Source organism: Ochotona princeps, chromosome 24 (genome assembly GCF_030435755.1).
Source record: "Ochotona princeps isolate mOchPri1 chromosome 24, mOchPri1.hap1, whole genome shotgun sequence".
In the NCBI taxonomy this organism is placed as follows: domain Eukaryota; kingdom Metazoa; phylum Chordata; class Mammalia; order Lagomorpha; family Ochotonidae; genus Ochotona; species Ochotona princeps.
In genome coordinates, this window is record NC_080855.1 from 23,770,056 (window position 1) to 23,793,376 (window position 23,321).

General features: G+C 49.8%; 1 protein-coding gene across 6 annotated transcripts in view; it reads left to right on the plus strand.

The window, feature by feature from the left end:
• Positions 1–23,321, plus strand: part of KATNIP (katanin interacting protein) — a 165,253-nt gene that overhangs the window by 65,204 nt on the left and 76,728 nt on the right. For all 6 annotated transcript variants that reach the window (XR_009247561.1, XR_009247564.1, XR_009247565.1 and 3 more), the window contains one exon: positions 5,727–5,858. Coding sequence is in view for 1 of the 6 variants with exons in the window: in XM_058680531.1 (XP_058536514.1) it covers positions 5,727–5,858 (132 nt within the window). In the remaining 5 variants the exon portion in view is untranslated. The remainder of the gene's footprint in view (positions 1–5,726; positions 5,859–23,321) is intronic.

The window sequence follows — 23,321 nt, forward strand, 5'->3', positions numbered from 1 at the left end:
TGGGCTGGCCAGTGGGAACTGGAGGGTTTGGGTGGCAGGGTTTTAGAGTCTCCTGCTGTGTAGACCTCCCCCATAAGGGTCTACCAAGGTCTGGGCGCTGTGTAAGTAGGCAGGAAAGAGCAGCCGCTTGGAAACACCCACTCCTGGCAGTGAGAGCAGCCCGCCAGGCGGGGAGCCAGGCAGGAGCGCAGTCATCAGCCCGTGCAAGGGCGTGCTGGTGGGAGGCTGGGAGCACTGCAGGCCCACTGCTGAGGGCCCGGACTGGGAGGGAACCTACCTCAGCCCGCTCCCAGGGGTGGTGGGGGGCCTCCCCCAGGCCTGAGAGGAGGGGGGCGCGAGCAGGCCAGATGGAGACTCTATTTATTCCTCGCTCCTCAGGCACCCACTCAGCTTAGACACTCTTTGTGGACCGTGGTAATTTTGTCACATGTTGCTTCATAGGCACCCTTCTTCCCTTACTGGGTGCTGGGTGCTGAATGAGCTCTTGCCTCTGGAAGCTTCCTGGGCAATCTGTTCTCAGGGAGGACTGAGCAACCCTGGTCCAAATGCCCCCCTGAAAACCTTGTGTTTGCCCCTCGGAAGTGTGGCGGACCCAGTGCCATCAATAAGCCGCTGAGAGGCAAGGCTGAGAAAACCGCAGAAACCAGAGAGGCCTGGGCTCTCCTGTAACACCGGAGCACCTCTCTGCTGCATTTTAAAATTCAAATCAGTCACAAAGCTATCTTCATCCCAGCTCTCTCTCTCTCTCTCTCTCCCTCTCCTCTCCCTATAAAATGCCTTTTCATTTGATTTGAAAGACAGAGAGAGGCACAGGGATCATCCATCCACCAGTCTACTCCCCAACTGCCTGCAACAGGCAGAAGACAGGAACCTGGAATGCCATCTCCTATGTGGGTGATAGGAACCCAAGCACTTGAGTCCAGTAGTTGCCTGCCAGGCTGCGTGTTAACAGGAAGGCTGCAACTGGAAGTGGGGAGGGCAGGACTGAAGCCTGGCACTCTGACACGGGTACCCCAGGCATCATCCTGGTGGCACCATATGCCCGGCCCCATCCCAGGCCTATCACTTGTCTCTCTCCCACTCTGGTGTGGCTGGACCCAGCAAATCCAACAACGTCATGGAACTCGTTCTCTCAGCTCTCCTTTCCCTTCCGTGCCACCGTGTGATCCCAGGATAGCCATGAGAAGTTGCCACTTGCATTCTGCCACCTGCCGTTGCCTCTCTTTGGTTCCCAGGCACATCTCATATTCTGATGGTCCGGGCCTGGGTCCCAGCTCCATCCTCCCCTGGGAGGGGGGTTCAGTGCCACTTGCTTTAGGGGGCACGGAGCAGGGAGGATTTTCTAGAAGAAAAGCACGATGCTTTTGCTAGAAAACCGGGGGAACGCACCCGATCGCCAGCCGCACAGACCTCATGGTGTCTGTTCTTGCTAAAGTGTGGCTGCTGACTCCTCGGGCGAGGAGGCCAGTGGTGCTCCGCATTTCTCACAGATCAGGGCAGGCTGGTGGTGCTTGTTCGTGGACTGCACCTGGAGAGGCACAGGCATGGTGTGGCGAGTTAGGCCTGGGTTCAGATTTACAGATCTTCCCTCAGCACAGTGCCCCCCTCTTCCTCACACTCTCTCCTCCCTCTCTGGAAAGCTCCTGGCATTGGGTCACCACCGAGCGTTTCTGAAGAGAAGGAAAGAATACTCATCGGCAGGTTCATGCGAAATCCCTCTCCTCCCAGCTGAGGCAGGGAGGTCTCCAGGAATGCCCTGGCCCAGGATGCCCCTGGCTACCTGCATCCTCCCTCCACCAACCTTGTCCCTGAGGCTAATACTGGCTTTGAGAACAAGTGGGCAAAGCCTGGTGGAAGTCCTTGCGTCATTTGGTCCCAGAGCAGCCAAGCAGGGCAAGGTGGAATGGGAGGAAGTAGACCAGATGGGCAGGCCCAAGTCGAGTGCAGGGCACTCAGAGCCCAGGGGACATGTGGAAGTTTCCGGAAGCGTGCAGTGCCGCCTTCTGCATCTTGTCTCCCTGCTCACAAGCAGGGAGATTCCTTGGCTGCTTTTCCAGCTCCCTGTGCTTTCTCCTTCCAAGTTCTTTGTGCAGAATCATGTGTAGGTTAGCCACTGCCTGCCTGCCTTCTGTGCATTCGACCACTCGGGGGATTCTCTGATCCCCTCTCTGGTCTCTGCCGTAGCCCAGGAGGGGCCCGTTTATTCCTCTCGGGCCTGCTGGGGCAGTGTAATGTGGTGGCTTCCAACAAGTATTGCTTGATAAACTGCAGCCCCAGGGCTGGATCCAGCCTCAGCCTGTTTTTGTAAATCAAGTGGGATTGGAAGCCGGCCAGCCTGTTTGTTTAGGCTTCGTCTGAGGCTGCGTTCAAGCTACAGTGGGGCAGTCGAGTATTATGGCAGAGAGCGCACACTGGCAGGGCCTAAAACGTTTACTCCCAACCGTTTACAGGAAATGCTGGCCAGTCCGCAGCGTAGCGTCAGGCCTCTGGAGCCATGCCACCGAGATTCAACTCTCGGCTGCGTGGCTTCCCAGCCGAGTGACCTCAGATGAATGCTTAATGCTCTTGGTCCTCAGTTTTCCCTGGTGCCTGTTGTGAGGGGTAACATGAGCCAGTGCACCTGGAACACGTAGAGTGACAGCCAGTCCATGTCAGGTGACATGGCACCTGAGTGAAAGCACAGGTGGGAGGCAGGAGGCCTGGCACAGTGTCAGCTTGGATCATGCTGTGCACCTGCGGCATGTGAATTAAGCCACCACTTGGGAAATGTGCATTCTGTACGGGAATGTCTGGGTCAAGCCCCAGCTCGGCTTCCCATCCAGCTTCCTGCCAGTGCGCACCCTGGGAAGCAACAGGTGACGGCCCCAGGACTCGATCTCTGCCACCCATGTGGGAGACCCAGAGGGAGCTCTGGCCTTTCCCAGACCTGGCTATTGTGAACATGTGGGAATTGAATCGGCAGATGGGAGATCTTTTGCTCGCTTGCTCTCTCTCTCTCTCTGCCTGTCAAGTAGGATGAATGAATGCATTTGAAGAAGGAGGCTCTGCTCTGAGTTGCTGGGAGTCCTCTAGGCCCATGAGGCTCCAACATCCTTTTCTCATTCAGCAAGCACCTGGCTACATTGCCCCAGCACTTGGGGAAGCTGAGCTTTCCTGGGAATAAGAGGTTCTCTCCAGGACCTCAAGGGAGAGCAGTGCCTGGACTTGCCCTTGAACTCCCCTGTACTGGAGTCTGGAGTCAGGATACCCAGCTCTGTGTCCTTGGTTCCGCTGCTCCTTCCTGGGGCCAGGACGAGCATGGATTTTCTATGCAGGCACCTGTCAGAAAACCCAAAGGGCTTCACTGTCAGATCTATCCACGTGCAGGGTGGCACCCAGGAGTGATGCCTTTTTAAATAGCACCCTCAGGCACCCTACTTGTCCTACCACAGTCTAGGCTCTGTTCAACAGGCAGCTCACCCTCCAGCCAGGGCCTACGACACAATTTCTCCCATTGACAAGCAGAGCACATAATTGGCTTGCTTTTAGGGGCCATGTTGGAGGGAGGGGAAGGGCTGGACACCCGCACAGAGCTGGTGCCGTGTGAGTGGGGGTACCCCCTCTGTGCCACATGCTGCAGTCCACAGCCCTGAGTGTCATCCTCACAGTCATTGTACCATGAAGGTGGTGAGTGCCACCTTCAGGGATGCAGAAGCTGGCACCCCAGGGTTTAAGGGTGCTGTCCTGTCTAGATCACACAGGGCATTAATGTTGGGGTTCCAGGAATTGAGTCAGTCTGCCTGAGTCTAGATCCGAGGCCCTCTACCACGCATGAGCAACTGTGATATAGCCAGAGAAGTAGCAAGGGTCGAAGGAGTCTGCCAGGGTTGAGTTCAGCTGTAACCACCCACCCTGGCCTAACAACAGAGCTTTGCAGAGAAAGGTAGGCTGCCTCTAGGGACAGGTAGGTGATGCCGCCAGGAGCCAGGTTCCTTGGGTGCGCCTCCGGGCCATCTCAAAGTGGGGCTTTTCCTCCTTGTCTTCAGAAGGTGCACACTGGGTTTTCTGGGCATCCCATCCACATTCCCATTGGGAGGGAGACGTCCCATAGCCACTGAGTCTGTCCTGTGCAGAAGCTCCACCTGGGGACTTCCAACCATGCCTGTAGCTGTCACACATGTGGCTCACATGGCTGTGTCTAGCACCAAGGACCTCCAGCAACAGGACTCTCTTAAAAGGGCGCTTTGCCACATCTACAGAACCAGGCAGTGGGCAGATATTGGGTAGGCAGAAAGCACTTGTCTGCCAAGTTAGGTAGGGATTGGGTAGATGGAAGAGATTTTAGATGATCGATCACATTAAAGTGGGGGAACAAGCAAGAGCAAAGGCACAGGGGCTGGGAGAGGCTGGAGCACGGATGAAGGTCAAGACTCAGGAGTTCCATGAGTGCTGTTCACATGGATCTGAACGAAAGGAGACGTGCCAGTGTCCCTGCTTCAGGTGCAGCTGGATCCAGCGTATCTGGACAAATCCACTAGCACTCCACTCTACCCGCCACAGCTCTCTGTCTTTCTTTTTTAGGACAGGATGGTCCTTAGCAGCCCCTGGCCCACTTCTCTTACCATTCCTGCAGGCAGCGAGCGTCCCTTCTGCGTGGTTGTGGCAGGAACCCCAGGGCTGTTCTCATCCTCTGCCTTCAGTTCACAAAGCAGGGAGAGACAACCTTGGCTTCTCTTGAACTCAAAAATTTATCAACCTTCCGGGGTATACCTCCAGTGGCTCAAAGGCCTCCCATCGGCCCTACCTCCTAGTTGATCCAGTTACGTCTTCACCCTTTAATGTCACCAGTCATTGACATTAAGGCATCAGAATTTAAACATCTACGTAATGGGAGAGATAAAGTCTACTTAGCCGGGGCCAAGGAACACCGGGCCAAGGGTCACCGGACCAAGGAACGTGTTCCCCAGGGAATCAGCCAAAGGATACTAGAAGGAATAGAGGTCCCAGCACCCCATTTCCACAGTTCAAAAGCTTCGGAAAGTGTTCCCTGCTGTTTCTGTTTTAGGATATGCAGTGTGCGTGCGTGCGCACATGTAATTTGCTTACACGGTTATTCTTTTGAGAAATTGGCTACCTACCAAAGTTATGGTCATTTCGAACAGAAAAATTAATTTTACCAATTCTACCGAGCACACTTTGGAAGGTCCAGGAAGAGACAGCTGACACTTTTTTTTTTTTTTATTGGAAAGTCAGATATATAGAGAGGAGGAGAGACAGAGAGGAAGATCTTCTGCCCACTGATTCACTCCCCAAGCGGCCACAACAGCCAGAACTGCGCTGATTCAAACCCAGGATCCCAGAGCCTCTTCTGGGTCTCCCACACAGGTGCAGGGTCCCAAGGCTTTGAGCCATCCTCAACTGCTTTCCCAGGCCACAGGCAGGGAGCTGGATGGGAAGCTGGGCTGCCGGGATTAGAACCGGCGCCCATATGGGATCCTGGCGCATGCAAGGCGAGGACTTTAGCCGCTAGGCTACCACACTGGGCCCCCCAGCCGATATTTTGAAGCAGAGGTAGTGTCACGTGTGGTCCTTGTGAGTGGACCCCTAGCACAGGATCACGGTTCCATGCTCAGTCCTTCCCTCCGAGCTAGTGTGTGCCCCTCAGAGGAGCGCAGGTGTCCACTGATACCCCCTCACTGCCACCTCCTTCCCTCTGTGTCTGATTCCGTCTAAAACTTTGTGTCTAGAAATCAGTGCAGATCAAAACGGAAGCCGGCTCAAGACTCCACATCGAGCCCCCTCTGGACTACTCGGAAGATTTTGAGTTGAGTGAGGATGCCGAAGCCAAAAGCTTGGATGCTTCTGGGGATCAGCCACAGGTAGGGGATCGGCCTTGGCCTCAGAGGCTCAGAACTACACTGGCCCCCAGGGACACTGTCTGCCACTTTATTCATGCCATCCTCCTTCACTGAGCCCTGTGCCCCTTCGCTCTTACGTCCATCCCAACACACTCTGGTGAGCACGAAAGCTGTGTCCCAGCTAGGTGCCTGCTGCCCACAGGCCGGGGAAGAGGGAAACGTGAGGATAAAGCTTGGCAGGAAGAAGTGTGGAGCGCTATCCAGCAAGGCTTCCCAGAGGAGGTGACTTTGCCCTGAATCCTAAAAGCTAGGTCAGAGTTTGAAGGGAAGGTAGGCAGGCGGAGCTGATGCCCAGCCTGTCTGTACATGTGCAGGTGCGCGTGCTAACACATGTTGACTGTCACCCTGCGGGCTGTAGTGAGCGCAGGCATCGGCCCCCCGCCCCGACCCCCGAGGCCACGGAGCTGTGGCTGCAAGTCCTTTCATCAATGTAGGCGTGAACAACCTTGACAGACATCTACTCCCCGTCCATACCCTGCCACTTCCTCTCTCAAGTCCTTTGAACTGCATTGCTACCGGGCCGGGGGGTGGGTGGGGGGGCGAGGGGAGGCCTTCAAACAACCGTGACAGGTCAAAGGCAAGTTTGCTAAGCTGGGCTCTGAGCAACATCAGCCCAGCCATGGGCCAAGCTGCGCAGGCCACGGCCTCACCACAAGGGCCGAGCCTGGCTTTCACCTGCCACCTCTGTCCCCACCAACTGCTCTTGTAAAATGAGTATGCGACATGAAGCAGAGGGGCGTGTCATCCCGGAACCATGGCTCTGTTTTCCATAGCACGTGTGCCTGGCTGCATGTGCTCGTCAGGGAGGGCCAGGCCAGAAGCAGGGCGTCCCCTTCGCTGCTTCGCATTCTGGTTGCGAAACGTCTGAGAGTAAATCACAAGTTGTCATCTTCCTCAAAAACTCAAAGTCCCTGGCTGTGGAATGACTCCTTGACCTGGCTTCCCTACCCAGTCCAGAAGTGGGATTAACACTAGGCAAGATTGTGGTCTTTATTGCCTTGAAAACTCCCTTCCCACACAACACATGTGCACACACATGCACATACTTGCGCACACACACACACACACACACACACACACACTTCACTGCTGAATCAGAACAAACAGTCCCCTGCTGGGGATCAAGGTGCGCATACTAAGCCTCCGGTTTCCCTTTATGCACTTGGCTGATTTTCAGCCAAGTTTAACCTTGGCTGTACATGCAAAGGGCCGAGGTAGTTTGCCATTTGTCAAGCATCCAGCACCTTCTGTTCAGTCAGCACGTGGTCCTTCCCTTCCCGCCACCCGAGTTCCCTGACCCGCAAGGTGCTGGCTCCCCCACAGGATCCTGGATCCTGTTAACATTCCTCTATGCGCATGCTCAGAATTGGCATGGCTGCTCATCTATCAGCTCTTACTTTTCTTCACCATGATTGTAATTCTTTTCCTTTTTCCAAAATAGCAACAACAAAAAAAGCAAAAACCATCTTGAGGGAGCCCTCATTAAGGCTTCACAGTCAATTTCCCCTTGGAGTTTGTTTTCCTGCCGAACAACACAGTGGAGTGGCAATGCCAGTATTTCCGTAATGGCAGAAGCCTTCGGAGATGCAAACAGAACAGGCAAAGGGAAAGACAAGCAGGGCCGCAGGCACCGGCCGCCTCACGGTGTTTGCTGCCACGGCCTGCAACAGAGCAAAGGGAAAGGGCGTCCGGCACGACCTTTACTGTTAAAACACTTCAGCCTCTTGGCCTTCAATCACACTGTCCATGCTCTTCAATTTCTTGGCGCCCCTGGGTTCACAGACCTGCACGCGACAGACATGTGCGCCGGCTCCCGCCCCGCCGACCTGCACAGTGCTTTGAAAAGATGTGAATTACCAGCTGACATTTAAGAGTCGGCAGATTCTGTGTGAAAACCTGAATTGGGAGCTTGTGTTGAAAAACCAGAAGGTTTAGGATCCTTGTTGTTGTTCTTTTCTTCTTTTTTTAAGATTTATTTATTTTTACCAGAAAGTTAGATTCACAGAGAGAAGGAGAGCCAGAGATCTTTGATCCCCTGGTTCACTCCCCAAGAGGCCAGAATAGCCGGAGCTGCGCCGATCTGAAGCCAGCAGCCTGGAGTTCCTTCCGGGTCTCCCACATGGGTGCAGGATCCCAAGACTTTGGGCTGTCCTCGACTGCCTTCCAAGGCCACAAGCAGGGAGCAGCCAGGACACGAACCGCCGCCCATATGGGATCCCAGTGCATTCAAGGCGAGGATTTAGCTACTAGGCTACAAACCTGGGCTCAGGATCCTCGTGCTTGTAAAGAGCAATGACTGGAGCTGAGGGCGGAGGTGCACAGGTGTCCTCTTAGATGGATGTGTGTTTTTCAGTGTGCCACAGTCCCCACCACAAGCTCTACACACTGCAGGTACAGCAGGTGACAGGGCAGGTGTTTGGTGCAGCTGTGAAAATGCCACTTGTGCCACCCGCCCCATCCCACACGCAAGAGTGCCTGGATTTGAGCCCAAGCTCTGCCCCTGATTCTGGCTTTCTGCTGATGTGCACCCTGGAAGGCCAGGCAAGCCAGCAGGTAACAAGTCCCTCAGATGGGGCCCTGGCACCCATGTGGGAGAGCTAGGTGGGTTTCCTGGCCCAGGCCTTAGCCTGCCCCAGTCCCAGCCGTTGTGGGCATTTGGGGGAGTGAATCAGTGCACTGGAGCTTGCACGTACCCCACATGATTGTTTCCATCTGTGTGTGGGTGTGGGTGTGTGCACGCATGCGTGGGTGTCTGTCTTTCAAAGTAGAAAGCTATTAAAAGATAGTGAGTATAAATGTATATACATATATCAGGTGGAAATAGGGCTTATAATCCTACTTGAAAAATATATTTATTTATTTTGGGCCTGGCGCAGTAGCGTAGTGGCTGGAGTCCTTGTCTTGCATGTGCTGGGATCCCATATGGGTGCTGGTCTGTGTCCTGGCTGCTCCATTTCCCTTCCAGCTCCCTGGTTTTGGCCTGGGAAAGCAGTAGAGGATGACCCAAAACTTTAAGAGCCTGCACCTATGTAGGAGACCCAGAAGGAACTCCAGGCTCCTGGCTTCAGATTGGCTCAGCTCCAGCCATTGGGCCACTTGGGGAGTAAACCAGCAGATGGTAGATTTTTCTGTCTGTCTTTCCTTCTCTCTGTAAATCTGACTTTGCAATGAAAACAAAGAAGTCTAAAAATATATACTTATTTCTTTTACTTGAAAGAGTTACAGAGAGTGGGAGAGACAGAGAGATCTTCCATTTGCCGGTTCACTCCCTAAATGGTTGCAATGGTCAGAGCTGAGCTGGTCTGAAGCCAGGAGTTTTCTTCAGGTCTCCCACGTGGGTGCAGGGTCCTGAGGACTTGAGCCATCCTCCACTGCTTTCTGAGGCCATAAGCAAGGAGCTGGGTTAGAAGGGCAGCAGCTAGGACTCAAACCAATACCTCTATAGGATGCTGGTGCTGTGGCTGGAGGATTAGCATGCTGTGCCTCCATGCTGGCCCTATAAACCTACTTTTTTTTTACTTGACAGTATGCCATAACCATCTTTGCATTTCAGAATTCACTCAGGCATCATAAAGCTTGGTGCATCCAAGCACTGCTCTTGAATGTTGGTGACCTGCAGTTTAAATCCTGGTCCTTTTGTTAGCTGGTGCTGGCACAGCAGGAGTACAGTCTGGTCACCTTTGGAAGTGAGAGCAAAGGGTGTTGCAGTGTAGGGAGGATGGGATGCAGGGACCCCAAAAGAAGAGGGAGCCCCCAGCATGCCTTCAGGATGGTGGCGCTCCTGCCATGCCTGGGTCTCAGTGCTTGTCCCTGTGGTACCAAGTCCTCCACCAGCTTGACCCTCCTGGATGCATGGACACACACACACACACACAAGCCCAATTCTGACGTGCCCACCAGAAGACCCCAAACAGGAGAGATTAGACTTCCTGACAGCTTTTTCGAAGTAAGAGTTCGCATTACACGAGAACATACCAAGTGCCAAGGAGCACGTGGAGGATGGCATGGACGTGCCATCCGTTGAGACCTTAGCCCTGTGAATTACATGCTCGGAGTATTCGTCCCCACGTTCCAGTCTGAGGAAAGCAGAGAGCAGGGAAGTGGCATTGCTGACCCAAGCCTCAGGAGAGCTCGGGCTGCACCACTGAGTAGAATGAGCAGTGACAGGCCAGGAACCGCACCATCCTGTGTTTGCTTGAGACCATGCCAAGTCCATTGTGAATATTATTGATCTCAGGGCTGGGGGCAAGGTGCTCCAAGGAGGCCATCCGTCAGCGAGGCTGTGTACTATTTTGCATCGCAGCAGAATGAACCTCTCCTTGGCCCAGGAGCTCCCCAGTGAAACCACAGCTGAGAACATTGATGACGAATGTTGTTCTAAAACAAAATCTGATGAGGGAAAATAAAACCAAACCGGACAGACTCAGGTTGCAGGGATAGTCTGCAAGCTGACCAGCCTGGAATCTGCTCAAATGTCAGTGGCTTGAGGCCTGAGAAAGGCGAGGGCTGTTCTGGTTAAAGGGGGCTACTGCGATTTCATCCTGAAGCAGTGTAGGATGGGGGAAATTGTGCCACAGGAGCATGGTTTGGGGAAATTAACAAGGCTTGAAACTGGAGTGTATTAGACAATGATATGGCATCAACATTTAGTTTCCTGCACCCAGTCCTTCTCCTGTGGCGATAGCAGTCAGCTTTTTGTTACTATTACCAAAAATACCTGAGAGGAGCTACTCCGGATAGAAACAAACTGATTTCAGCTCACAGTTTTGGCGGTTCACAGGCCAAGATCTCCTGGCCTCTTGGGTGTGGCATCTGATGGTGGTGGGACACATGTGGAGGAAGGAGGAGTGTGTGGTGACTGAGAAGGAGGAGGAGAAAGGAGACTGAACTGAGCTTAGACAACCAGCCCTGTCCCAAGGGAGCCCTCCAGTGAGCCCAGGCATCAGTCATATCCTGGACACTAGAATCACATCCAGTCTCTCACTTAATACATTGACCATTAGCACTAATCTATTGGCTGCTACCCTAAGCCTTTAGGGACCAAGCCTTCAGTTCCCTGGGCTTTTTGGGAAACACCCAGACTATCAGCAAGCTCAAGAGTGGCCATATGAGTGAATGAACAGCCTGTTCTCGGAAAACCTACTGAAAGGTGCAAGTCTGAGGGCTTGTGAGGTCAGCAACCAATGCAACAATGGGTCAGAAAAAAGAATCCATATATAATAATAAAAAAGGAGAAATCAGGAAATGATTGATCCAAAAATGTTCCTTGGTGAATGCAGGTGAAGAATAGCCAGGTGTTAATTATACTATCCTGATCAATTTTCTGTGACTCTACATTGTTTCAAAATAGAAATTAAAGGGAAAAGAAAACTTGGCATTAAGCATTTGGCAAAGCAGTTAAGACATCAGCGAGGATGCCTGTACCCCGTATTGGAACACCCAGATGCCCAGCTCCGCTCCTGACACCGTTTGCCTGCTAATGCGTACCCTGGCAGGCAGCCGGTGTTTAGTGCCTGCCACCTGTACGGATCCAAGCTCTGGCTTCTGGCTCCAGCCTCTGCAATGTTTGGGATTTCTCTTTCTTATCTCTGTAACTCTCTACCACTCAAGTAAATAACTGAAAAACAGAATTAAAAAACACATTGAAGAGCTGCCAGTAGAAACAAAAGGGAAAAATAAAGTGAAAAAAAGAGACCCAGTTTAAAAGCCTTCTAGAATGTACCAGATGATGGACCAATACTTCTGTCCCTGCTACCCACATGGGAGACCTAGACTGTGGTTCAGGGTCCTGGCCCTGGCTGGCCTATCCACAACTTAGAAAAAAGTATTTATCTTTATTTGAAAGGCAGATTTTACAAAAAGAGAAGGAGAGGTTGGTGTGTGTGGGAGAGAGAGAGAGAGAGATTCCACTGCTGGTTCACTCCCCAAGTGGCTAAAATGGCTGGGCCAGGAGCTGAGCCAGTCTGAAGCCAGGAGCTTGGAGCTTCTTCCAAGTCTCCCACTTGGGTGCAGGTGCCCAAGGGCTTAGACCGCCTTTTGCTGATTTCCCAGGTATATTATCAGGGAACTGGATCCTGGGATGCTGGCATCACAGATGGAGGTTTAACCTAGTATGACACCAAGTTGAACCCCCCCAACCCCAACTTTTATGGGTATTTGGGGAGTGAACCAGTGGATGGAAGATCTCTCTGTGTCAGATAAAATGAAAATAAAAACTTGTAGCGATGCCTGTTAGGACTGACTTATTTGATTGATGAGTTTAATCCATGTGCATTCAATGTTAATATTGGATAGGTGGCAGTTTGGTCCTGAGGACTGATTTTTGAAGTAACAGCATTTGTATCTAAGAACTAACTTTTTTCTTTTTTTGACAAAGTGTGAGTGATTCTGAAACAGCAGCCGGAAGAGTAGAGAATACCTCAAACAGAAGGAGCACTTTCCTGAGTGCTTTGAACTCTGCGCTTGGTGTTAGGGAACTGCCGAAGAAAGATGCTTACAAATCAAAGTTAACAATTCTTCCACATCGTGCCAAATTAAGATGACTAAAAAATATGGAAGCAACAAATATCCACAGAGGCTCACCAGCAGGGATATAGGGCAAGAGTTTTGCCCTTCCCTGAGGAAATTCAAGTGGGAGAGGAAATCACATAAAATAAATAGACCCCCCCCCCAAAAAAAAAAAGGAGAAGGGGGTTGGCACAATGGCTCAACAAGTTAATCCTCCACCTGCAAGTGCCGGCATCCTATATGGATGTCAGCTTGTGTCTCATCTGGTCCATTTCTAATCCAGCTCCCTGCTTATGACCTGGGAAAGGACTCAAGTCCTTGGCCCTCTGCACCCATGTGGGAGACCCAGATAGAATTCCTGGGTACTGGCGTTGTACTGGGCTCAGCTCCGGCTGTTGTGAACATTGGCGCATGAACTGGCAGATGGAAGACCTCCCTCTGTCTCTCTCTGTTTCTGCTTCTTTCTATAAAATCTGCCATTTCAGTAAAAATAAATAGATCTTTTAAAAATTAGACAAAAATGTTTTTAAAAAACAAAATCATTGCTGAAAACGTCTCTACCATAGGTCAATATTCCAGCATATCTGAGCTGGTGTTAACAGTAGGCTAAACTGTATTCAACAAAATGATTTCCCTCTCTTCTGCGGTTTCACTTTCCATGGTTCCTGTTACCTGAGGTCAGCTGAGGTGTGAAAACACTACACGGAAATCAATAGTTCATCCGTTTTAAATTGCATATTCTCTTGAGTAACATGATGAAAAGCTTACATTACCCCATTCTGTCCTGCTTGGAGAGGGAACCAGCCTTGGTCCATCCACGCCGCCCGCGCTGCCCACCTGTTTCTCACTTGCTAGCTGTCTCAGTTATCAGATTGGCCACCAAAGTATGGCACGTGCAAGAGACTGCACATTCCTGGAATGTTCCTTACTGTGTGACTGTCGTTCTGTGTGATTATTACTTGTTGTGTTAATCTCTTATTGTGCCCAGTACACAAATACATTGTATCACAGGTATGTGTGTATAAGGAAAGAAATAGTGTATAGAGCAGTTGGACTCACCGTGGTTTACAGAGATCCACTGGGAGTCTGAGAATCCATTCCCCCATGTGTGCATGCGGGGGGTTAAGGGAGGCCTACTGTGCTTTTCACATTACTTACTTATTTTCATTATATTTGAAAGTTGAGGAGATGGAACAAGTGAGACAGGTAATTCTTCTGTCCACTGTTTCATTCCACAAATGCCTGCATCAGTCAGGGAGGAGCCAAGCCAAAGCCAGGAGCCTGGAGCTCCACCCAGCTTTCTCATCTAAGTTGCAAGGACCTACAGAAAGCTGGCTCTGCAGGAGGGCAGGTGGGCCACGAGCCAGGCATTCCAGCGAGGGATGCTGGCACCCAAGCGGCGACTCAGCCCCTGTGCCGAACACCCACCCAAGAAACACCACAAGAAAGTCTTAAGATACCCCTGAGACATTTTTCCATAAAATTAATCTATTTGTGTCTTCGCTATTTAGAGAAGTAAACTTTACACAAATAAAACATTAATGCTGTGTTGTATTAGGGCACTAATAGATCATGAAATATGCACTCTCTCGTATTTGTTTTTTTTTCTAACTTTGGTCACATTTAAACTTTGGCTCAAACATGAGGGAAAATAGTCCGGAGAAAGTAGTGGCAAGTGGGAAGGCTTACTCATTATCTATGACTTGAAAAAATATGCCGAAGTTCAGGGTAAAGAAAGAAGTAAGAATGCTTAACAGGAAGGGGTGTGGCTACTGGGCAGGGCTCGGACCTGGGCAGTGACCAGCAGGGCCAGCCTCAGCGCACAGACCTGTTTGGGATCATCCTTGATTCTAGCACACACCTTCAGTTTGCCCTAGTCCCCATTCATTACCTTGTGGGGCTGCAACTCACCTGGATGTTCTACAGTGTGTTACCCCTTCTGGAAGCATTGAACTTGGGATTCCCACTGCAGCAGTACACAGAGCAAGTGGCTGAGACTCAGCAAGGCTGGATGCATCACATCCCTTTAGAGATTTGGGAGTAGATTGGATGTTTCCTGTGCCCGTCAGGTCTGAAGTCCTAAGTTCTCAGTCAGATTTAGAGGAAAACCCTGCTCCTGGGTAACAGGAATCATCGGTACAGAGGACGTGTAAGAGCCCTAGCCCATCCAGGGGCAATGTCTATAGTCATTTGCAGGTTAGATGTTTAGGACCTGAAGCATCCTTCGCCACTCCAGATCTAAGCTCTGTGGTAAGAGGCCAGCTCTGTCCTGTTGTGTGCTGTGTTCCTGGTTCTAGAAGAGTGCCTGGCATAGAGTTAGCATGCAAATAAATCTTTGTTAAGCAAGTAAATTGAACAATTGATTGATTGAATCAATGAGAGAGGGAGGGAGGCGGTTGTCGGTTAGACACCCCGGCCAGCCTACACAAGCCGAATTCAATCATCACATCGCTACGTTATAATTATGGTGACAGTATTTGCCAAAGCATGAATCAGGACCCATAAAATGACAGATTTTTTTGTGTTGCTTGAGGTAGAGGAATCAACTGAAAGAGAGAGTTTGGATCTTGAAACATTGGGATTTCTGACACATGATGTTAATTGAATAAAAAGAATAGTTTTAGACATTTGTTTTTATTTATGTGAAAGGAGACAAAGCGAGACAGACAGAGATCTTCCACCTGCTGATTCATTTCCTCAAATGCCTGCAGCCACCAGAACTGTGCCAGGCTAAAGCCAGGATCCGGGGACTCCATCAGAGTCTCCCATGTGAGTGTTAGGAACTCAGGCACCTGGGCTTTGACTGGTGCCTCCCAGGGTGTGTATTAACAGGATGCTGGGAGTGGGAGCAGAGCCAGGAAACAAACCCAGGCATGCCTGAGTGCGATGCCGAGGTCTTAAATACTAGATCAGATGTCTGCCACCAGAGACCATTTTAAATCATAAGGTGTGTAACAAGCAACAAGCACTGTTGTGCCTCCGAGTCTGGGCCTGGCATGGAGAGGGCAGTGGCAGCCACCTGTCACCATGCAGAGATGCAAGTCCCATGGGGTTATGCTTTCTAATTGTGATTACACATTTGTCCTAAGGAGCCAACTTAATAGGGATGGCATTGGAAGAGAAGGTAGAAAGTGAAGCAAAATAGAAAGCAATATATAAGTGAATAAATGGATGACAGAATAAAATGCGGAGGCTTGGTAAGATGCAAGGCCAGAGTTAATTTGACTGGAGGAGTGAAGGGAACTTTCTGTAATTTGCTCAGTTTTCTTCTGGATTATTTGAATGTTTTATTAAAGATTAATTAATTTAATTTTGAAAGAGAGAGAAACAAAAGGAGAGAGAGATCTTCCATCCACTGGTTCACTCCCTGGATACCCCCAACAGCCAGTGCTGATCCAGGCTGAAACCAGGACCCAGGAACTTCGTCCAGTTCCCCACGAAGGTGCAGGGGCCATCCTACCACTGCTTTCCCGGGCCATCTGCAGGGAATGCAGTTGGAACTGGAGCAACTAGGACATGAATGGGTGTGAGATGCTGGAGTTGCAGGAGCAGCTTTACCTACAATGCCAAAACACCCTTTCCCTGAGTATTTTAATGACAAAGCATTTTTGCATGGCAGCCTAGTGGCTAAAGTCATCACTTTGCATACACCAGGATCCCATATGGACTGTTCTAATCCCAGCGGCCCCACTTCCCATCCAGCTCCCTGCCTGTGGCCTGGGAAAGCAGTGGAGGGTGGCCCAAAGCCTTGGGACCCTGTACCCGCATGGCAGACCTAGAAGAAGTTCCTGACTCCTGGCTTTGGATTGGTGCAGCTCTAGCCATTGTGACCACTTGGGGAGTGAATCAGAGGATAGAAAATCTTCCTCTCTGTCTCTCCTCCTCTCTCTATATCTGCCTTTCCAATAAAAATAAATAAATCTTTTTTTAAAAAACCCAACATTCCAAAATTGTGAGAATACCTAAGAAACTCTATACTATAGACTATGAAGGCAAGATATATAAAAGGGTATTTTTTGTAATATTGAGTTAAAGGGTTTCTTTGTGTTTGATTTCTCCCATTGTGTGTGTGTGTGTGTGTGTGTGTGTGTGTGTGTGTGTTGGTAACTAATTCATGATCTCCTGTGGAACGAACAAAATCTACTTGCTGGCCAAACTTGGTCGCCATCTGGTGATTTCCAGTGAGACACTTAAAGCTTTGTCAGTTTCTGACATGACCAGAAAGAGCAATTTTCCTTCCTAGTTTCCCCTGAGTTGACCCCCTCTGCAGCTCAAAACAGTAGGGGACATGATGTCCTGAGTGCCCTGTAGACGTTGGGTTGGACAGCTCAGCTGGAGGGCAGACCAAAGGACAGCCTGGAGGGCTGCATTCAGCAGGGCCCTGGGCAGGTGCTGCAGATGGCAAAAGACCAGCTGAGCAGCAGGGCCTCAGCCATGAGCATGGGTGGTCCCTGGGAAGGACGAGGGCATTTACTAGGTGCCCATGGCCTGCAGGTCCACACGTGAAAGGGCTTGTGATTCCATAGGGCATTCCTGCAAGTGCAGACACCAGATGGAACTGAAAAAAGGTGCCTTGCTTTTTTCTAATATTTATTCATTTGGAAAGGCAGATTTCCGGAAGAAGGAGAGACACAAAGAAATATTTCCCATCCACCAATTTACCGCCCAAGTAGCCGCAGTGGCAGAGCTGAGCCACTGCAAAGCCAGGAGCCAGGAGTATCTTTTTGTTTGTTTGTTTTCAGTTTCTTTGCTATCCTTTTTCTGTTAATTTCTCATTTCACTGAACGATAAAGAATGGCTGTTTGTTTTGTGTCTTCCTACTATTTACTAAGATTTCGTTTGTGATCTGCCAGATCATTTTTATGACTCCTCAGTGACTCTTCAAAAGAAGAGTCAGTCTCGTTTTGGCACAGAGTTCTCAAGTTAAGTCAAGGTATTGCTTATCTAATTTTAGTGATTTTGAAAATGTCGTTCCAGACCATCTGTATCAGAGTCACTGGGGCTGTTTATTAAAAGTATAAATTCTCAGCCCATAAAGCAGAATCATATAGAATTGGAATTGGAGGTAGCACAGGTTGCTCCTAATCTGCCTTTTTAATAAGCCTCTTTGCAAATTCTGATTGTCCTTAGCAAGCCACTGCAAGAGATCTTCAGCTATATTTAGCTATGTGGCCATATTGATTTCTATATTTTTATCCATATTCCCTTATATGTCTTCATTTTTGCCTCATACATTTCAAGTCTCATAGAGTATACCTTTGATCCTTATGATTGTATCAAGATCAACTTATTTGTCCCCTTTAGAAAATACTGGGTGGGCCTCTTAGTTTTTAAGATTTACTTATTTATTTGAAAAGCAGAGTCACAGAGAATGAAGAAGGGAGAGACAAAAGAGATCTTGCAGCTGCGAGTCCACTGTACAAATAGCTGCAACGGTCAGGACTAAGCCAGGTTTAAATGAGGAGCCTGTAAACTCCGTCCAGGTCTCCCACATGGGCGGCGGAAACCAAGAGCTTTGGCCATAGTCTGCTGTCTTGCCCAGCATCGTAGCAGGGAGCCAGGTTGGAAGAGGAGCAGTTAGTTGTCAAACTGGCACTCACAGGGGATGCCAGGATCATAGCTGGTAACTTATGCTATGCTATAAGCCTGGCCCCTGCGTGGGCCTTTTCAATCTGAGAGCTCACATCTCTCTCTCTCTCTTTCTCTCTCTCTCTCTCTCTCTCTCTCTCTCTCTCTCTCTCTCTTAGACCTGGAAAAGTATCACTTGTTGTTATCACTGCGATTATTCTCTTCCTTTGTTTCTGCTGTGCCTGTGGAGCTTCTGTAGGACAGATGCTGCCAGATGTTGCCGCCCGTGGAGCTTCTGGTGTCTGTCTCATGCTTCCCTTCTTGTGTTTCTCTTTGTGCTGTGCTCTTACAAAGCCATTTTCCTGGCGTGTTTAGTCACCCTTTAGCTCTTGCTGTGGTTCATCCTTCTGAAAATGTTAATGATAAAATTAAAACTTTTAGCATCTCTAGCTGTCAGCTTTCCACCATGCAGTAGCCTCTTGAGTCTCCCCAGGAATGTTCATTTCTGTCCTCTTAAGTCTTCCTTGGTTAGCTCTTTCATTGGGCCTGCCTTCTTTTGTTAGTTAGGTCCAGACCTATCATTCAAGTTGGTGATTTCTGGCAAATGCATGGTCTTTTGTGGAAGTCTGCTCCACCAGGTTTAAAAAAATTGTATTTTTTGGAAAATGCTTATTATCTATTTGAAAAACAAGTGATGCAGAGAGAGAGAGAGAGAGAGAGAGAGAGAGAGAGAGAGAATTATCCTCCATATATTATTTACTTCTTGAGTGTCAAGCTAGAACAGAGACTTTGTGTAAGTCTCATATGCGTGCCAGTGGTCCAAGCACTTGAGCCATCATCTCTTGCCTCCTGGAATGCATTAGCAAGAAGCTGGACTGGAAGCGGAGCATTCAGGACTGGAACCAGCACTCCAACCTCGGAAGCAGGCATCCCAAGGACCAGTTAAACCAGCCACACCATAGTGCTTGCCCCGGTTTAGTACTGGAGAATCCTACTGCCTCTACGGGTTCCACTTGATGCTGCTTGACCCTGGTGGTAGAGGATTGGGCCACCACGTGTTTCTGGAAGCTGTGGATCTAAACTTCTGCAGGTGTAAGAGTTCCCAGCAGACCTTGGAATGGACCTCCTGGGAGTTTCCTGAGCCTTTTCTGGCCTAGTGCCACATGTTAGTTTCAGCTTGTGGCTGAGCAACTCTGTTACCCCTTTCTTAAAACAGCTAGGGGAGGGCTCAAGCCCCCAAAGTGGCTTAGCCTTCCCTCCCCCCATTGAATGTCCCACCTACTGCTCCTCTCCCTTGATCTTGACTGTGGACTTGGGTACACACACACACCCCGCTCCTACTGCAGCTTAGCCTGTCCTGCCGTTGGTTTTGGTCTGTAGTTCCTCTCTTGGCTCTTCAGGGGTGTGATGTTTTAGAGATTGCTCAGAAGTTTCCAGTGAGCTGGTGACAATCTTTTTTTTTTTTTTTCTTTTTCTGACACAGTTTCATAGGCTCTGGGATTCCCCCAACCCCTCCAAAAAGCCCTCCCCCCATATTGAATTCCTCCATATTGTTGCAGTAGTACAGTTCATATCCAGTCCTGATTCCTTCATTGCGGGCATGGACCATGTAGAAAGTCCAGCATCTTATTGTCCAGATAAATTAAACAGTTTCATTTTTTTTGAAGACTTATTTATTTTTACTGGAAAGGCAGAGTTGCAGAGAGGAAAGACAAAGAGAGATCCATCTTCCATCTGCTGGTTCACTCCCCAAATGGCCACAATGACCGGAGTTAAACTGATCCAAAGCCAGGAGCTTTTTCCAAGTCTCCCACATGCGTGCAGGATCCCAAGGACTTGAACCATTCTCCACTGCTTTCCCAGGCCATGGGCAAGGAAGTAGATGGAAACTGGAGCAGCCAGGACTCGAACCAGAACCCATATGGGATGCTGGTGCCACAGGCAGACACTTATCCTACTATACGACGGTGCTGCCCCCAAGTTGGTGGCATTTGTTGCTTGGTCTCTGCCTTGCCATCCCCAAGTAACTTCCTACTGCTGAACCCCGAGCCCCTGCTCTGGGCAGGCTCAGGTGAGGAAGGGCTGAGACAGGGTGGTCCTGAGGGCTTGGCCCAGGAGCCTGGGAGCCAGGAATCATGTAGCAGACCCCCATGTCTCTGCTTTCCAAATCCCTGCTTTCTCTTGTATTCTCCAAGACAAGGATTGATTTTTTTTTTCTTCTTCAGTGATACACTTTAGAGACTTAACACCAGGGAACATTATAAATTTTGCTTTGAACAAAAATTAGGAAAGGAAAATCCAGGGTTGAATGTGAATAGTAAAAGTTATCAAAAGGCTAAAAACAGTAGCAGGTGTTTGAAGCCCATGTATAACTCACACTGCCTCAGTCATAGCACCATCACAACTAATGTAGAAGACTATTATTTTATTTTATTTTTCTCTTCTCCAAATGGCCACAAAAGGCCAAGTCCGGCCAAAGCCAAGAGCCAGGAGCTTCATCTGGGTCTCCCTCATGGTGTCAGGGACTCAAACACTCGGACCATCTCTCACTGCTTTTCCCAGGCACATATCAGGCGGGAACTGGGATGGGAAATGAAGCAGCCAGGAACTCAAATGGGTGCTCATATGGAATGCCAGTGTTTCATAGGTGGCAGTTTAACCAGTTCCACCACAATGATCCAGCCCTTAAAACCTCGAATTTTTTAAACAAGATCGTGGTCAGGCAGTCGGGGCTTCCCACACACTTTCACACATCATCAGCTCCATGCCAGGCAGTGGCCCTGCACACCTGACTTTCAGCCTGCCCCAGGGAACTGCTGACAGTCAGCCAGTAGTGCCAGGCAGGCACGGTTCAGAGCCCGCACTGGGGAGCCACACGTTAATTTATCCCAACCACTGGGCCTCCCGTGGAGAGCCTTGTGACCCTGGACTTCACTGCTCAGACGAGACCTCACCACGCGGGAGTGTGGGGAGCTGACATGAGATAGGGGACCTGAAGAGGTCAGCTCCGTGCCCAGTAGGTCACCAAAGCTCCGCCACTGGCAGCTGTCGTTGTCGTTATTGATGCTATCCTAGTTGCTATCATTATTGCAAAGAGGCCCTGTTTGATGGGCGCCCAGCAGAGGGAAGAGAAGGCTTGCAAAGGACTAATCCGCTGGCCGTCAGACACCCGCTGCCTTCTAGTCGGAGGGTCTCCCGCCAGCGGCGACCTTCAGTCTTTGCCAAGTCCGCAGCCTCCCTGGCTCCGGGGGAAGAGGCCCCGTTGGCATCCAGTCCGGTCTTCTGCTCTGTTTGCCACCTGGCCGCGGTGCGGAAGGTGTTCTGGCGCGAAGGGTTGCTTGAACTTCCCGTTTTAAACACGGAAACACTGAAATTGAATATAACGAGGTTTTGAAGCAATGCCATAAAGGGAGTTTTCACACAGAAATTTCTGGATGATAACTTCAAAGCATCGGGTAGATTCCCCCAGCGCAATATCCCTTTGAAGTAAGGGCAGATTGGCTTTCAAAAGCGACCTGCCCAAGGTCCTCAAGCTTTCCAGACAGAAAGTAGGTGAGAGGCTTTCTCGAGACAGGACTGCTAGCTGAGCCCATCTGCCCTTGGCCACCTCCCCCACCAGTCCTCCCCCACCAGAGAAGGTGCTCTTAAATTACATGAGCTGATGGAGTCTTTTCCTTTGTGAAGAAGGAACCAGCCCTAACAAACCTTGGCCCCTCTTCTCTCTCTCTCTCAAAATATCCCAAATACAATTATGCTGTTAAATTTGCATAAATTCTTTTTTTTTTTGTACTCATTTAATAGAAGAAAAAGAAACCAAATTGAAACAGGAAGGATTATTGATGCTCAAAATTATTACAAGAATTTTTTTTTGGAAATCCATTCATTTATTATACTATAGCATGATACTAAGAGGTTAGAGGGGCCCACACATGGCATGGCAAATTAGGCTTCTGCCTATAATGCTGGCATCCCACAAGAACACCAACAGCTCCACTTCCAATCCAGCTCCCTGCTTATGCACCTGGGAAAGCAGCAGAGGTTGGCTCAAATGCTTGGTTCCCCTGTAACTAACATGGAAGACCCTGAAGAAGTTCCTGGCTTCTGATCAGCTCAGCTTCTGCTGCTGTGACCATTTGGGGAGTAAACCAGCAGTTGGAAGATAGTATCTCTCTCCCTCCCCTCCTTTCTCATTCTCACCTCTATAGTAATGCCACCTTTCAATTGAAAATAGGTAAATGAAAAAAAATAATGAAAAGAGAGGTTGGAGTAGCTCTGTCTGCAGATGAGGTGGACGAGGCTGACTCTTCACGGGAAAGGCATCCAGGAGTCATGCGCACTGCCTCTTCTCTGCTGGCATAAGTCGGGTGCTTCTATAGCATGCGCAAGTTGGGGCCAACGACGTAGCACAGGGACCTAAGCCACTGCTGGTATCCCACATCCAGGCGCTAGTTCAGGCCGTGACTCCTCCACTTCTGATGCAGCTCTCAGCTAATGTGCCTAGGAAAGCAGGATAAGGTGGCTCAAGTGCTTGGGCCCATCCCACCCACGTGGGAGACCTGGATGGAATATCCAGAACGTCACCCTTATGGGTTGGAGGAGCCAAAGGACCTGAGCCATCCTCCTCTGTATGTCAGTGGAACAGCTGACGCCACAGGCAGAGGACTAGCCTGATGTGCCACCAAGCCACCCCCTCCAGACTTCTTGCATGTACATATGCATGCATATGAGTTTAGAATCTAAAGTTATCTAAGTTGAGTTGATACTATATGTGAGTTTTCCAGTATGCTTTTTTTTTCTCTTCTTTCTTGATATTGATCCATGACAGCCCACAAGTTCTGCCTCATTCTTTGTAAGGGCTGCCTGGGGATCCGTGGATGTCCTTGCTATTTGTTGTTTAATCCATCTATTGATAAACATTTGGATCATTCTTGCCTATAAAGGATGACTGGATGATCTTTACACATTGAAGACTAAAGGATAAATTCCTAGAATGGTTAGGTCAAAGGCGTGCATGTTGTTAATTTTGTGTGTGAGTGTGTGTATGTGATTTTTGTGTTTGAGAGACAGGAAGCTTCTGTTCACTGATTGTGTGGTTGTGTCATTCCCCAGATGCCCACAGTGGTCAAGTCTGGGCCAACCTGAAGCCAGGAACTCAATCCCCATTTCCCATGTTGGTGATGAGGACCCAACTGCTTAAACCAACACCACTGCAAAAGCGGGAAGCCAAGAGTGAGCATCTTGCTCCAAGGTTCCAGTATGGGCTAGGGGGATCCTAGCTGCCACCCCCCAAATACCTGCCTCCGCAGTGTTCATTTCTCCCAGAGCACATGCTGTCCCCACCTCTGCTGT